The 16,780-nt window shown below is 43.6% G+C and overlaps 1 protein-coding gene across 7 annotated transcripts in view; it reads left to right on the top strand.

The window, feature by feature from the left end:
* The window catches only part of LOC307181787 (5-formyltetrahydrofolate cyclo-ligase), a 263,359-nt gene that overhangs the window by 208,979 nt on the left and 37,600 nt on the right, over positions 1-16,780 (top strand). For 6 of the 7 annotated variants that reach the window (XR_013827041.1, XR_013827042.1, XR_013827043.1 and 3 more), the window contains exon 6: positions 3,229-3,362. Coding sequence is in view for 1 of the 7 variants with exons in the window: in XM_079912625.1 (XP_079768751.1) it covers positions 3,229-3,274 (46 nt within the window). In the remaining 6 variants the exon portion in view is untranslated. Of the gene's footprint in view, positions 1-3,228; positions 3,719-16,780 lie in introns of those variants that run through there. The other variant, XM_079912625.1, reaches the window with a different exon arrangement.

The raw sequence follows: 16,780 nt of genomic DNA, 5'->3' as shown, positions 1-16,780 counted from the left end.
CCTGTGGGTGTGCTGACATAGTGCCTATAGCAGAGGGAGCGCTTAACTCTCCTCTCAGGAAGGACCCACCTCTGTGTCTGCAGGAGCAGACAGTGAACCCATCCACTTCCGGAACTGTGTTTCTTCAGAATGGGTGCTGGGGACAGGGCCTGGCTCATGAGGGGTTGGGGGAGACTTGCCTAGGCAAGTGGATACCTCAGCCCCCAAGGCTAATGGAAAGGGAAGATGAGTTCGGATTCTGCAGGACTGGAGCCTGGGAGCATCGTCCGGGCTGTAAGCGGCCCTTGGAGAGAAATCAAGGTTTATTAGATAATGATTTGGGGTTGATTTTGACCTATCCCTGGCTGGCACGGCCATTTCTGTGTGTGCGTGTGTGTGTGTGTGTGGTAGGGGTGCTCCGGTGGGTGGGGCGTAAGGACAGAAGGTGCTGTGTCATCATGGACATCTTGTTGCCGGGTGAATGGACCATTCAGAGCAGCACCCAGCAGCTGGAAGTTCTGAGGTCAGGGCTCAGCATCCTGGTCCCCACCCAGCCTAACAGTTATCAGCTGGGGACGCCAGGCAAGGGAATGGAGGTATCATTTGTGTTGGACTCAGAAATGAAGGTGAGGGTCAGGGAAAGACTCTGACCTGATGGACATAGGATGTCCAGGGCTCTCCTCAGGTGCTAAATCTTTGGCCACAAGGGTAAGGCTATGTCCTCCTCTCAGGTGGAGCTGTGGTTCCTGATCCTAACGTGCCCTGGCCTCTAGGGGAAGCTCAAGACTCCACATGAGTAGCCCCTGGAGAGTAAAACTGACGGGTCAAAGGCAAGGTCACGTGATTGGAGCATACTCTTAGGGGCAGAGCGTTCACAGAGAAGATTTTTAAATTCTATTTCTTTTTAGATTGTTTCACTCTCATTTGCCAATGCCCAGTGTTCTTGATCTCTCATTTGCTATCAGAGACAAAAAGGGGGCAAATGTCATATCCCATGCCCTAGTAGAGATGTCTGCAATAGGAGGTCAGAGTCTCCAGCAGACCAGGGAAGACAGATGCTGATAAAAGCTACAACTCTGGTGACAGAGTCTTGCCCCGTGCAGAAGGTCTGAAGCCCAAGGAATTTTAAAGGCAGCTATTTTCAATGGTGGCCTGTAAACGCACATCTTAAATAGCAGATCTTGCATATGACCCAACATTGAATCTATTAAAATGGCAACTGCAGGCTTATTGCTAAAACCTTTACTGATGCTGCTTTGGCTTTAAAAAAAAAAAAAAAGCCTTGTGTGGTAGCCACAGTGCAGAATTCCAGTCCCCTATCAGTAACATCTGCTGATTCTGCCTTCTGAGCAAAGTAATCCATGCCCCCCTCCCCTGGAGGCTACAGTGGAGAAAAGGAAGCATGCAGGTTGGGAGGCTATGTGACCTCAAATGCCATAGAATGCACTTCACCCCTGCTGGCAAGCATGGAGAAAGCCTCCAAGGGGACCCCTTGCTCTGCCATTTTGTAGCCTTACTGCACTGCTTCTAATGACTGAATTTCCCAGCGGGTCTGTATGAGTCATAGGTCCCGAGGTGAGGCGCCCACCAACTCTGACGACGCTCCTGGCTGTGGGAACAGCCGTCAGAGACAGTGTCCAGCCAGGTGTCTGGAAGACGATTTATAATATGTACTTGAGCAGCCTGGTGATATTTTATGAATCATAATGTCAGGTAATCTAACAGTAATATATTTGCAATAGGGCTCACAATTTTCAATTTTTAAATAAACATTTTAGGGGTTGACTTTGGATTCCTTTTTTAAAAAAAAAACATTATTCTCTAGGGAATTTCTTCTGTTTTATTTCTTTTTTAACCAACATTGCAATTGTAATCTATGCACCTATAAGGAATTCCAAGCAGATCTCATTCCACAGAGACAGGGACTATTATTCTTGTTTTGGATCTGGGGGGGGGGGGGAAATGAATATTTCAAATGGCATATCTGTAGGTAATCAATGAGTAAGATTTTTGATTGTTTTGTTTTTCACATTTTTAAGATGCCTCCTGCATGCTTTGAATTGCAAAGTCTTTTCGCAAATGCTGTTGCCTTTAACTTCCTCGTCAAAACATTTCCGTGCAATAGATATTATCTTTATTTTATGGATGAGGAAATCAGCTAGGAAGTTTCAGAAAGAGGCAGCTTTCCTTTTTTCTCTTTCCCACCAGCATACTCTTTCATGTACTTCTTCATCCATTCCTTTGATCGGCCAATCATCTCTGAGTGTCTGTCTTCTATGCTCCCAGCCTTGAGTTAAACGTCGGGAATGGAATCCAGAGGCAATAACATAGTGTTTGCCTTTGAGGACCTCCTCACCGGATGGAGAAGTCAGATGGCCAGTCAAGAATGTCAGTTTAATATGCTAAGATAATTGAGAATCATTTTTTAATTTAAAACTGTTATTCAGTACACATTCATTGAGCACTTATATAATTCCATAAGAGACGCTAGAGAGATAAAGGTGAATAAGACATGGACCCCTCTGTTAAGTATCCCAGTCTAGACCAAGAGGGGCGTAGAGAGGCAATACATCTTCTACTGCAAACTCATGTGTGCAAGAAATATACCTCTGTGTCCATGAGTCAACTTAGTTCTGTTTTGGCTCATGTTGTGGGAGAGCCGAGGAAACTTAACCTCAGTCAAGGGTATTTAACAATGAGAGAGTCTTCTAGATAGGCAAGGGGCAGAGGAATGGCCAAAAAGAAGGAAGTGTGGAAAGTCTCAGAAAAGTGGGAGCCACGGGTCCAGAGAATTGCAGATGTTTCTGCAGCAGTATGCAGAGGCAGAGCTGGAGTAGAGGTGGGAGCAGATGGGGAGGAAACAGCTGACAGTGTCTGAAACACAGAGAATCCGAGAAGAGGGGGCCAGAAAATGTCTTCAGGTTTGTTAGTAACAGACCACTGGTGGCTTTAGGTCTATAACAATGTCTGCCCAGCAACCTTCATCACAGCTTCTCCACAGCCCCCATTATACCTGTGAAGGTACATCGAAAATAGAGATTCACTCCCCCTACGCCTAGGGCTGACAGACATACCTGTGTCTGAATCTGGGTGGAGCTCTACTAATCGCCGAGTCAGTAGAGCTGGGTCAAGGGACCCCCACCAGGATTCCCATGGAAGTCCTGGGCTATGCGGCATGATGCCAAGGCCACCTGAAGGCTCATGGAAAGATGGTACCCAGCTGCCTCCTGTATCTTTCTCTTGATCCAGTGACCAGGGATTGTGCCACCTAGAAAACTGCCCACGGCCCGCGTGATATATGAAGTGTTCCGGCTCTTGTTTCCTCATGGGCTGCCCGCTACTTCTGCTTTATTGACAGCAAACTCCCAGAAAAGAACCCTGTGGTAAGTAGGAAAGGAAGTGACACATCATATCGCAGGAAGTGCAATTCCTGAAAGAGTGGGAAACCTCTGAAAGCAGTCAGTGTATGCTAGGAACAGGAATTTCAAAGTTCCCCCAGTCCGTGATATTAGAGAAATGGCATCCAGGGTTGAAGTTTCACTAGAGTTCCAGTAGATAGACGTTGTCTGGAATCTGGGAACTACACTGGGATCTGCACATGTCCATTTATCTTCGACTGTGATCTAAGGAAGGCATTTGGCTATTTCAAAAGGAGACAGAAAGTCAGATCAAGGGCAGTCTTCCCACCTTGTTTGCTTACAACCATCTTCTTTGCTAACGATCATATCTTGCCTGTCCCACTCCTTCAACAAACGGGTACCTACTTCATCTCAGGGATGCTGTCTGTTCCTGGGATACAGAGATGAGCAGGTTACAGGTCTGCCCTAGAGGATCCCACGGCCTAGTGAGGGGGGTGACAAGGGGAGAGATGAACGCACTAGGGCATGAGAGTGCCACATGGATGGAAATGGGTTCTACCAAAAAAAGCCTTGCAAAATAAAGGATGGGGAACGGCATCTGAGAGACACAGAGGAAGACCCCTCTGACGATGATCTGCTATAAAATCCAGAAAAGAAATTGCACAAGAGTCTCTGGCAAATTCAACCCGAGGTAGAACTGCAGTATCATCAAGGCTTTGAGGCAAGAGCCCCATCTGAGGCCCTAGCAAATGCCAGGGGATTAGGGGAGGCTGAGCTGAACATTCTGGCTTCATGTTTCAGGCAGCACCCACTGCTCAGGCCCTCTCTTGACCCTGTTGAACTATTTGTAATTCCCTAGAAAGGCCTTGCTTTTGTCTCATCTCTAGGATTGTCAATAGGTACCCTCCCCCTCCACCACCACCACTGACTCCTTCCTGGCCCATCTCTGAAATTACAGGTCAGACGTCACTAACTTTGGGTTACCATGGCTCCTGGGACTTCTTTCCATCTATTTCTAGTAGACCACACAGTTTACTGCACATTGATAGTTTTGTTTTTTTAATTTGTCTATCTTCCTTGTTAGACTTTGTTCTTCTTACTAGCAAAGGATGCCTTTTATATTTGTTACAGCCGCTCTCTGTGGTCATGCCAAACCCTTCACGTGCAGTAGCTCATGTATGGTCACATGGTCCTATGTCCACTCCTACCCTAGATTCAGAAGCTGAGACAGAGAGAGAGCAAGCAGCTTTCCCTTTCAGAGAGTTGCCAAGGGATGGAGCCAGATTTTAAACCCGTGTTCCATGGACTGCAAAGCCTGTTTTCTTTGCCACGAAGCTTCCCCCTTTCAGGAGGGTCTCAGACGTTACAGAGGGGACTGTTTTGGAGTCAGTGGGCACAGAGACCAGCCAGGCATGGAAACCTTGTGGGGCTGACGTGGATGTGGGGGACAGCTGGGCTGGAGATAGAGGTCTGTGGAGCTTATTTCTGGAACAAGGGTTTCCCTCTCATTCCTCTGGGTCAGGCAAGGAGAGAAAAACCCCATCCTACTTCCTAAGCTCCAGGAGTTGTGAGGCCAGGAGATTCTTAGTTCAGGAAACACATCTGGATCTGAATGCTGATTCTGGGGCTCAGGGGTCCTGCTAAGGTTGATAACATGGTCCCTAATATTGTTGGGGTCCTCTGAAGGAGTTCAGGAGCTCCCAGTCCTGGACTTGAGTAGCACAAGAGTTCAAGGTCTCGGGAAGACTTTACATGCCTGTTATTGCCCTTAAAGACATCGTTTCTTAATTTCTCCACACGGAGTCTTTGCCTGTCCCACTCCTTCAACAAATGGGTACCTACTTCATCTCAGGGGCTCTGTTCGTGGGATACAGAGATGAGCAGGATACAGTTCTGCCATGGAGGAGCCCACAGCCTAGTGAGGGGGATGACAAAGGAAGAGATGAACACACTAGGGCATGAAAATGCCACATGGGTGGAAGTCCTGGGCTCTGTGGAATCCCCGAGGAATCCCCACACGTGTGGAATCATGCGTCCCAGCTTGGATGCAGGCAGGGATGTGATAGTAGGAGATCAAGGACAGCTTCCTAGGGTAGTGAGTAAACTGAATCTTGGAAAAATATGATTTGATCCAGAAAAGAAGTCAGAGAATCAGAGACATGGAAGTGAGAGGGAGCCAGTATCTCATCATAGCTGAAATTTGAGAAGTATTCTGGAGACTGGTTGGAAATGAGGCTCTGCTTTGATTGAAGGGAGTCTAGGATGCCTGGTTAAGATCCCAGAAGTTCCCTGAATGCAGTCAGCTCCTTTTCTTTCCTCTGAGATCCTGCTGGACTTGAACCAGTGTCCACCCTCTAGCTTAGCCCAAATTCCCATCAATAGAGCCCTGGCTCTAAGAAAACCTGTCTTATCTTGCACAGATTCTTAATTTTTTCTGCATTGTGGACTCCTACAGCAGTCTCATGAGGCTATGGACTTTTTTTTTTTTTTTTTTGGAAATGTGAGAGTATTTTCTAAACTTTTTATTTTGAAATAATTTTAGATTTACAGAAAGGTTGCAAAGGTAGTAAAAGAATTCATGTATGCCCTTCCCAGATTCCCCTACTGTTAACAGCTTACATAGCCATGGTATAGATATCAAACTAAGAAATTAACAAGGCTACATTACTATGAACTAAACTCCAGATGTTACTCAGATTTCATCAGTTTTCCACTAATCGTTTTTCTGTTCCTGGATCCCATCCAGGATACCACATGGCATTTAGTGGAATCAAGTCTTTTGTTTTTTGTTTGTTTTTGTTTTCACTTTAGCTTTCCAGGGCATAGTAGCATGGTCGGGGTTTTTTAAATTTTTTTTATTTAAAACTTTTGTTTTTCTTGACGTATAGTTGATTTACAATGTTGCATTCGTTTCTGCTGTGCAGCGAAGTGATTCAGTTATGCATATGCATACATTCTTTTTTATATTATTTTCCATTATGGGTTTATCACAGGATATTGACTATAGTTCCCTGTGCTATACAGGAGGACCTTGTTGTTTATCCATCCTATATATAATAGTTTACATCTACTAATCCCAAACTCCCAATCCATCCCTCCCCAACTCCCCTTCCCTCTTGGCAACCGCCAGCCTGCTCTATGTCTGTGAGTCTGTTTCTGTTTCATAGATAAGCTCATTTGTGTTATATTTTAGATAGTGGAATCAAGTTTTTAAATGCATAAAATAAAATACAAAGGACTACAGAGTTAACCAAATGTATTAATATATAATTATAGAAATAATAATAATATAATAATATTAATAACAATTAATTAATAAAAATAATAATAATTATGATATGAAGAATATGAGATATAGTCATTTCGTACTTTTTTATTAACCCATTAAATAACGAGGAAATGTGTTTAAAATTCAGGAAAGTTAAAGTTAAGTTTTATTTTTTAAAGACATAATGAACTGGTTGTGGCTTAGCTTGAATTGAACGTTTTACCCTGGGATAATCTTTGACTCACGTCTTTCTCATATTAATCAACCAGCAATTGCAGATAGAGGGAATGATGGAAAGCCACATAGGTGACTAGATCATCCCCTGGGAGTGACCAAATCGCACAACCTCATCAACTTCTACCAGGTGCAGGCGTGCTCAATCATTGGTCGGCTGTGGCCTTTGCAGGCAGGAAGATTGAGATCCAGGGGAGAGTTTAATATCCACCTTAATTTCAAAGTAGTGGGAGTGTAAACTATATTTCTAAATATCTATGACAACTGATTTGCCTTATAAAAGTATCTGTGATTTCTACTGAGGACAAAAGTTACAGGTATTGATAATGAGACTTGTAACCTACATTTAAAATGGAATTAAATGCTAAATTTAAGCTGGAGGTAAGTGAAAATAAAGATATAATTTTTTTTCCCAACCACGTTCACAGATCCCTTGAATTCTTTCCACAGAGTTTCAGGCTATAGAAACTCCTGGAAGGTAAATTAGGTAGCCCAAGGTTAGAGTGAACCCAAACTATGTTTTGTGAAGCTACAATAAAATGTAATTTGAATCAACATTTTAAAACATGGAGAATTCATGTAAATACCCAAATATGAGCTTCTCTTGAAAAATTAGAGCTCTTGCATCACTGGGCTTGCATCACAGCATGGCAGCAGCCGGCTGGGGCTGGTAGAGGCCAATCCTGGATTCGGTTAGGTTGTGGGAAGTCTAGTCTGCCTCAGTCCCACCACTGAGCCGAGGGTCACTTGTCCTTAACCATCTTTCTTTCACTGTGAAGGTTTTCTAACGCTTGCCTCATTTATTTACTTTACTCATTTATTTATTGTTTGGTCCCTATGGGCTCTTATCTTAGAGTTTGGAAGATAAGAGGAAGCTCCCAAGCCCTGAAACATCTTATACATCAGGTCCAGTGCTGGGTGCTTTACTTAGGGTATCTCACTGAGTTAAGAAACCTGGGTCCTACCCTTGACTACATCACAAATTGTCCTTTTGACCATAGGCAAGTCATTCATCACTTCTGGGCCTCATTTTTTCCCATTTGAAAAAGAGAAATTCTGATTTGATGGTTTCTAAGGTCCTTTCCACCCCTCACATTCTTCCAATCCAAATTCTCTACTCCCAGGGGCCACGTCTCACTCCAGGACATAGCTGGTCATGGCACCAAGCACAACACCTGAAACTCAGTTGTTCAATAACTAAGTGATAGATAAATAATCACATTACATTAGAAAAGATAAGAGGTGTTGCGAAGGTGTATTTTTTATTTTAATTAATTAGTTAAATTATTATTATTTTTTTTGGCTGCATTGGGCCTTCGTTGCTGCGCGTGGGCTTTCTCTAGTTGCGGCGAGCCGGGGCTACTCTTCACTGCGGTGCAGTGTGTGGGCTTCTCACTGTGGTGGCCTCTCTTGTTGTGGAGCACAGGCTCTAGGCGTGCGGGCTTCAATAGTTGTGGCTCACAGCCTCTAGAGCACAGGCTCAGTAGTTGTGGTGCACGGACTCAGTTGCTCCGCAGCATGTAGGATCTTCCCAGACCAGGGCTCGAACCTGTGTCCCCTGCATTGGCAGATGGATTCTTAACCACTGAGCCGCCAAGGAAGCCCAAGGTGTATTTTTTAAAGTAAAGTTCTAAGAAAGAAGGGAACTAAAATATATTTTTGAGTACCTGCTATATTCCAGGTCCTGTGCTAAGTAATTTAAGTCCATTATCTTGTCTCAGTATGAATGTGAAAGCTGCAGCCCCAGTAGCTGTATCTGGTTCCCGTAAGGCCTTGGAGGTTTGTTGATTTTTGTCTTCCTGTATCCCTTCCCCTTTCGTTGTGGAATGGTTGATTCTGTCAGTAATGATACCCCATCTCCTTCCCCACCCCCACCATCACCAAGGGATAGACATGTGACCCAAGTGATGCCATTTAGACTCTCTTGCCTGGGAATATGAAGACTGACACAAGGAAAGCAAGCTTCCTAGTATTCCTGCAAAAAAATTCCTTTTAAATTAGAATCAATTCTGTTGCTTGAAGTCAAAGGATCCTGACAGGTAAGTATGGATAAGTACACAAAACTGTGATAAAGGTTTTTATCAAGCTCTGTTCCCTAAAGGAGTAAATGAATTTTTCCATATTCTTTTACCTTAATGCACTTGGAGATAACACGGAAAGAGGCAACTTAGAGTACGGCTATGTCCCAGGACCAGAGGGGAGAAAGCAGCTGGTGTGTGTGTTTGGACTCAGCTTATATGGGATGTATAACTGACTTCTGCCCCTGCCAACCGGCCAGACTATCTATCCACCTCCCTACAGTCCTAAAGGAACAAACAAAAGCATTCCTGAGAGTTCCACATGAATCAATTGCTTTTTGGAACTTATTCTCATACCACTCTCTCTTTCCTCAAGCTGTCATTTCTTTGGTCTTAGGAATAAGAAAAACCAAGTGTTAGAGTGATATATACGAGGGCTTCTGAGTTTAAGGATGGAATTGCTCTCCGTGGTTCCTGCTGAGCTGCCCTGCTCTTAAAATAAGGTCTTTTGGAGAGGGCAGGGCAGGCACAGGAGTGCCTTAATGGTTTTGTCAGTAAGAGCAGCTAAGAGTTAACAAATTCTGTCCACATCTGTAAGAGATCTGAAAAGACATTCTTGCCCTGGAAGAAAGAATTTGAACAGTATTTTTCAATTTTGAGGGAAGATAGTAATAAGACTTTTTTTTCCCCTTGGCTTGATAAATGCTGTTTCTCTCTCTGCTCATACTGTATAATTCAAATGTTGCTGGAGGAACATCCAAGACAAAAACCTTTGCATGGAGACATGGGTGTATACTTTCTTCCCACAACAAACACGCTCATTTGCTTATAAGACATAATGTTTCTGGGCTTCCCTGGTGGCACAGTGGTTAAGAATCCGCCTGTCAATACAGGGAGCACGGGTTCGAGCCCTGGTCCAAGAAGATCCCACATGCCATGGAGCAACTAAGCCCATGCGCCACAACTACTGAGCCTGCACTTTAGAGCCCGTGAGCCACAACTACTGAGCCCACGTGCCACAACTACTGAAGCCCATGCGCCTAGAGCCCCTGCTCCACAACAACAGAAGCCACTGCAATGAGAAGCCCATGCACCGCAACGAAGAGTAGCCTCCACTCGCTGCAACTAGAGAAAGCCTGTGCGTAGCAATGAAGACCCAACACAGCCAAAAATAAATAAATAATAACATTTTAAAAAATGATATAATTTTTCTGAAATATGTAGCCAAGCTTGAAAAAAGGGAGAGAAGTCCCTAGGTTCTAGGAATGAAGGAGGTCACTTGAGCAGATGCAGTGGAAACCCTAAGAGGTAGGGGGACCAGATATAGGTACTGAGGGTTCTAATATTTATACTGGGACAAAACCTGTCCCAGTATAAATATTAGGCATGTTTGAGGCAGTAAACTGTATAAAGAACCTGAACATGCTAGGATTACACTATAAAAAGAAGCAATAGAAATTCTATCCACTAGCCCAGAGAAACTGCAGGCGAGCTTGCTACACACCTGGGGCTCTGAGTAGAAACTGAAGTCCCAAGCCTATACCTTACATGGTATAGGTTATGGGTTTTTACTATCCACCAGATGTGTAAACTGTAAGCATCAAGGATGGACAGAATTCCTGGGGCTCCAACAAAATAAAATATCCTTCTGTAAGATACGTCCAAAATTATGGCATATGGGCCATCTCAGGGAAAAAAACAATATCTAGTAAATATGAGCTCACAATAATAAACTACAAACTGCATAAGGAATTGGATCACTGTGAGGTAAAGCAGATACAACAAAAAAATAGGATTTTTGCCCAAACAATTAGAAATATTAAAACCATTTGAGACCACAAAATAAATTTGTTTAAAGTGATTAAAATAATGGAAGAACTAAACAATACATTAAAAAGTATATAGGAAAAAACAGAACCTACATAGATAAAATACATATATAGTCATTAAATTTACAGTCATTAAACTGAAAAACACACTGGATCAGTTAAATAGCAGTTTAAACAGAGCTAAAGAAAGAATTAGGAAACTGGAAGATAGATCTGAGAAACCCACCTAGAGTATAGCACAGAGTTTAGAGATAGAAAATATGAGACATAAAAGAAAGAAAGAGAAGATTCACATGTATTTAATAGGGGTTCCAGAAAGAGTGGGCAGAGAACATATTTGCAAAAATAGTAGATGAGAAGTTTCCAAGTTAAAGATACAATTCTGTTCATTGAAAAAGTGCATTGATACAGAGCAAGATAAACTCCATAACTAGTCATAGCATAATGAGATGACAGACCAGAAACAACAAAATGTCTTAAAAGCAAAAAAGTCATTAAACTAAAACCAATGCAAAAAACTTCTCATAATTAGAATGACAGAAGACTTCTTTTCAACATCATTAGGGACTATAAAAATTTAAATGTTATTCTTCAAAGTACTGAGGAAAAATAACTGACAACTTATAATCCCAAACCTGGGTAAGTTATTATTCAAGAGAGAGAATATAAGAGAAAAATTTCAAAGTCTGAATAAAAGGTTACTACTTATAGATCATTATTGAAACAAGTACTAAAGAATATAATACAATATGAAAAACACTGGGTGCAAAAGAACATTTGGGATATAAGAAGCTATCTAAATAAGCATTTATTGTCAAACTAATAATATCAAAAAGAACTAATTTTTGGAAGGCTAATAAGAAAGTAGAACTAAAGTAATATAAAATCGTGGTATCCAATGTGGCAGCCACTAGCTACATATGATTATTGAGCATTTGAAATGTGACTAGTACAACTGAGGAACTGAATTATTTATTTTTTAAATTACTTTAAACTTAAAAATTAAAGTAGTATAGAATATTTTTTCATCAAACACATCTTCATTGTTTTGCTAGGACTGCATTTCCTATTCACCATGGTATCATGTAAGATATTATTGTGTTGTCATGTGCGTGTTGGACACATGCCTTGTTTCAGATATAAATACAAAACACACAGACTGACCTGGTTAATATCAAGTATATAAACACCTTGTTTATCTAAGTATCAATGGATAGATTCACTTTAAGTAATTTTTTATGCATGTATGAAGCCTTGTAATGTGTGAGATGATTTTGTGCAGGCAGCATGAATTACAGGATTTGAATCACCTTTCACTGGGAAGTTTCATTCTGTAACAGGGTCTCCTCTGGGCCTGGAGACATCTAATGGCCTGGGAGACCCTTTTGTAAGACTAGTCCTTGTCCCTCTGGCCAAAATTATCCAGGAGCACAACACACAGGCCAAAGGAAATTGACCCCAAGTTCCAGCAACACCTCTTCCTAGCTATGTGGCTTTGGGCAAAGTTTTACTAGCTCTGAGCCTCAGTTTCCTCATCCATGAAGTAGAATGTCCTGATCAAAGTGCTGCGGTAGGAATTAAATGAGATGGTATATATAGAGTACAATGCCCAGTGGCTGGCACACAGTAAGTGCTTAATATGTGCTGAATCTTTTTCTGTTCCCTTTCATTTCCTTGGAGAAAAGCAAACTCATCAGCTAAAGGAAGGGACTGGAATAGACCTGATTCCCCTGTGTTCTTGGTCTGGTTATAGACCCTGGAACAGGCTCCCCCTGATGCGGAACAATGACCAAGCCTGACCCTGTGTCCCTACCCCAGCCCCAGGCTGCACAGGGCCTTTGTTATGGCCTTGGTATACTTTAATTTCCCTTGGATCCCAAAATGGCCATTCCAGACAGGCCTTCTCCCAGCCAGCCACCCCCGGGGATGGCCATATGGAAGCCTGCATTTGTCAAATGACAGATTTAATGAAAAACGAGGCACAGACTCACATGCATTAAAGAAGTAACTGAGCTTTGGGGGCTACATCACACAACAAAACCAGTTCTGTGCAGCCAAGCTCAGTGAGATTGATTTCTTTAAGCCCTTCTTCTTGCTCCGATATATCATCTCAGGAAGTCAATATTGTGGCGTTGCCTTCTGAACAGTACCCTCTTCTGACCTTATATGAATTGTTGGAGGGGAGTCTGGGAAATTTCTCCCATCGAGTCATTTCCTTGTTAATCAGAAGCCAGCTTCTTTGTTGCTTTAATGCAAGAAAGACTCAGCTTGTTGAGCCAGCCAGCCTGGATACTTCTGTCAACATGACATACATAGATCTGAATATGAGATCAACTTTAGGCCCCAAGAGCTGTCTAGGGAGGGAAACTGAAATAATGGGAAAGTCAAGTTTTCGTGCATCGTTTGTCTATTTGTGGTGAAGGTGGTTTGAGAGACAGTAGGGGGAGAGACAGAGAAAGTGTTTAGGCGTAGCCTGGGGGATGGTAGAACAGGGCAAGGCAGATTTACACCTTCCTGGAGGCCGCACGAGGTCTGGAACCAGCTTTGGATGATCTTAACCTTGGCTTTATTTTGTCACACAGAGGAGCCAGATCCGGGGAACACAAGTCACATTAAACCCACGGGAGGGGCTTCCCTGGTGGCGCAGTGGTTAAGAATCCACCTGCCAATGCAGGGGACACAGGTTTGAGCCCTGGTCCGGGAAGATCCCACATGCCGCGGAGCAGCTAAGCCCATGCGCCACAACTACTGAGCCTGTGCTCTAGAGCCCGTGAGCCACAACTACCAAGCCCACCATGCCACAAATAGTGAAGCCCACGCACCTAGAGCCCGTGCTCTGCAATAAGAGAAGCCACCGCAATGAGAAGCCAGCTCACCTCAACGAAGAGTAACCCCTGCTCACCACGACTAGAGAAAGCCCATGCGCAGCAAATGAAGACCCAACGCAGCCAAAAATAAATAATGATAAATAAAATAAATTAAAAAAAACCTTTAGAAACCCATGGGAGGCCAAGTATAGTCCAGCAATGCTTTCTTAATTTGTTATTGGAGAGCCTGGACCAGTGACAGGGAAGGTGTGCTCAGGAGACAGATTGCAAGTCAGAAGGATGCTTGGTATGTGTGAAGTTGGAGCAAAGGGAGCAGGATCTTCTTGTGGAATTGCAGGTTGAGGCTGTGATAAGAGTCTGGAATGTTCTCCTTCTCCTTTGTTTTTTCTTCTATCCTTCCCGCTTCCCTTTTATCGCCCCGCCCTCTCTTCCTCCCTCCATTCAGGGGTTAATGAGCTTTTCATCACGTGTCTGGTCATTGCCAGGCACTGCGAATATACACATCACCGTTTCTATCCCCAGGAGCTCATATACAATCTAATGGGGAGACAGGTAAGGAAACAGAGGATACGGAACACACGTGCTAATAATGGCTTCTTCGCCTTTAAAGCAGGTGGGCTCGGAAGGCTATGGTGAGGATTCACCAAGTTAGCCATGAGCACAGTGCATGGCTCACAAGCACCCAGGAAGAGTTGGCTCCTGTTGTTTTGATCCCTCGTCTTCTTTATCTTGATGAACAAAGAGCTATGGGCACATAGCAGAGGAGAGGGGTGTTCTCCAGGAAGTCAGGAAAGGCTTTCCCTCTGGAGGGAATCAGAGCCGGTGTGGAAGGAAGAGTGGGTCTCCCCTGACTGGAGAGGGGACATGAGGGTCCCAACCAAGAAACCGGAGGCTGGACACTGCCTTCCGTGAGTGACAAGGGACAGTGAGACAGAGGAGGGAGGGGAACAAGGACAAGAATAAAACAGAGATGAGGTCAGATTTTAATGAGCTGTGCGGACTCAGGAACAATGGAGGCTTTTAAACAGTGAAAGCATGATTGGATTTGTAGAAAGTTAGCACTAATGATGGCACGTAGCTAGGGTTAGGTAAGTTGCAAAAAAGACGAATTAGGAGGTACTTTCAATAGAGCAAGCTTCAAGATGATGGGACCCACACCGAGGTTGTATAAACGGAGATGGAAAAGAGATGCTAGATCTATGAGATGTTGAGGAAGCAGATCAATTAGAAAATGATTACTGATGAAACCCTGGAGGTGAATAAAAGGAATGGTTGAGTCTATGCCTTCAGGTGCTTGGAAGGATGGTGGTCTCTTATTTATTATTTATTTATTTATTTATTTTTATTGGAGTGTAGTTGCTTTACAATCTTGTGTTAGTTTCTGCTGTACAACAAAGTGAATCAGCTATACATATACATATATCCCCTCTTTGGGGGATTTCCTTCCCATTTATGTCACCACGGAGCATTGAGTAGAGTTCCCTGTGCTGTACAGCGGGTTCTCATTTGTTGTCTATTTTATACAGAGTATCAGTAGTGTATATGTCAACCCAATCTCCCAATTCATCCCACTCCCCCTTCCCCCGCCCCCAGTATCCATACGTCTGTTCTCTACGTCTGTGTCTCTGTTTCTGCTTTGCAGATAGGTTCATCTGTATCATTCTTCTAGACTACACGTATAAGTGATATTGAACGATATTTGTTTTTCTCTTTCTGACTTACTTCACTCTGTGTGATGGTCTCTAGGTCCAGGATGGTGGTGTCTTTACCCAAGATAGGCACTGAAGGAGAACAGAAGTGTAGGAGGGGAAGGTGATTTCAGCTTGGAGGAGGTTACAGGTGCTAGAGAGACATCAGGTGGAGATGGGGTGACGATTGAACATGCTGCTTGGGGCTTGTCAGTAGGCACTCCTGGAAAGTCCTGGACACTAGAGGAAGTGGAAGACAGACAAACAACTGGGGTTGTTCAGAGAAGAGATCCCAGGTTAGGACACTGAGAGAGTAACACAGAGAGGCAGGAAAGGAAGACGAGAGGGCAGGTGTGATCAAGTAGCACAAAGGCGCAGTGACATGAGGACTGACGAGAGATGACATGTAGTGTCTGGGGTGATGCTTTTCAGATAGGTCTCACTCCTGGATAGATACGGACAAGTACTAGTGACTCATCCAACTTCACTTTTCTTAAATTCCTTATTAGTCAACAAAAGCTTTGTTGGCTGCAATAGAGCTTCTTGTCCACTCTACTGCCTGGCCCAGTGGTGTTTAAACAAAGGTTGAACAATGGGATGTTACAATTTTCAGCCTGACAGCCTGTCTTCCTTGAGGCTGGTTATTAAGATTTCAGAAGCTCCTTCATCCATCCAGGAGCACACTGATCTCACTTTAGGTGGATGGCTTCCATGGAAACTCATCTCATTGATTTGTTAATCATTTCTCTTTGTGCTAATGTCAGCAAGTGACCCGTCCTGGCTCTGTCTCCCCACTCTGGCTCTGATCTTTGTGGGGTGTGGTGACAGGTGGGGTGGGACATGCCCATCCCTGGCTATAAAGGTGGCCATCCCTTCCACACTATTTGTACGGCCTTGTGAGGTAGAGAGAAAATGGTCTCCATATGGAAATCATGTAAGAGGACCGTGCAGCCTGGTTTTAAACCCTGGCTACCCCACGTTTGGCGTGTGGGATGCCTGGAAAGTTATTGAAATGCTCTGAGCCTCCACCACTTCATCTATAAAATGGAAATAAATCCTAACTTATAGGGCTATTGGGGGAATTCAATGAGGTGAGATGAAACGTAGAGCAGAGCAACCAACAGCTTGTAATTATTGAACATTTGGATTGTTTCTAATTGCCATTATGACTATTCTAGAAACAGTTAACTTGTGAAGGAGGCAGTTGAGCTCATTCAGAATCTCTTCCTGAAGGCTCTATTCTTTGACTCATTAAGGTTTTACTTTAAAACAGGGAAAGGGAAGAAAAGTCACATAAGTTTGCATGGGGCTGTGATTATAAATACTGTAAGGGATGATAAGCCTTAGATTGGAAAAGTGAACATGTAGCCTCGGATCCTGTTTCCCACTCAGGGGAGAAAATTGTCCCAGTCTCCTGCCTGTCACTCCCCACCCAAGGACCAGATCAGGTGTCATCCCTCCATCCTTATCTCTTTCCCTCCTTCTCCTACTTCGCTCCTTCCTAACTCCCTCCTTTCCTCTTTACCCCCTCCCTCTAGGGATCCACGCTGGAGAATCTAAGCCGATCACTGGCCCGT

This window comes from Stenella coeruleoalba, assembly GCF_951394435.1.
Source record: "Stenella coeruleoalba genome assembly, chromosome: 2".
Lineage (NCBI taxonomy): Eukaryota > Metazoa > Chordata > Mammalia > Artiodactyla > Delphinidae > Stenella > Stenella coeruleoalba.
This window is presented reverse-complemented; position numbering and strand designations above follow the sequence as displayed.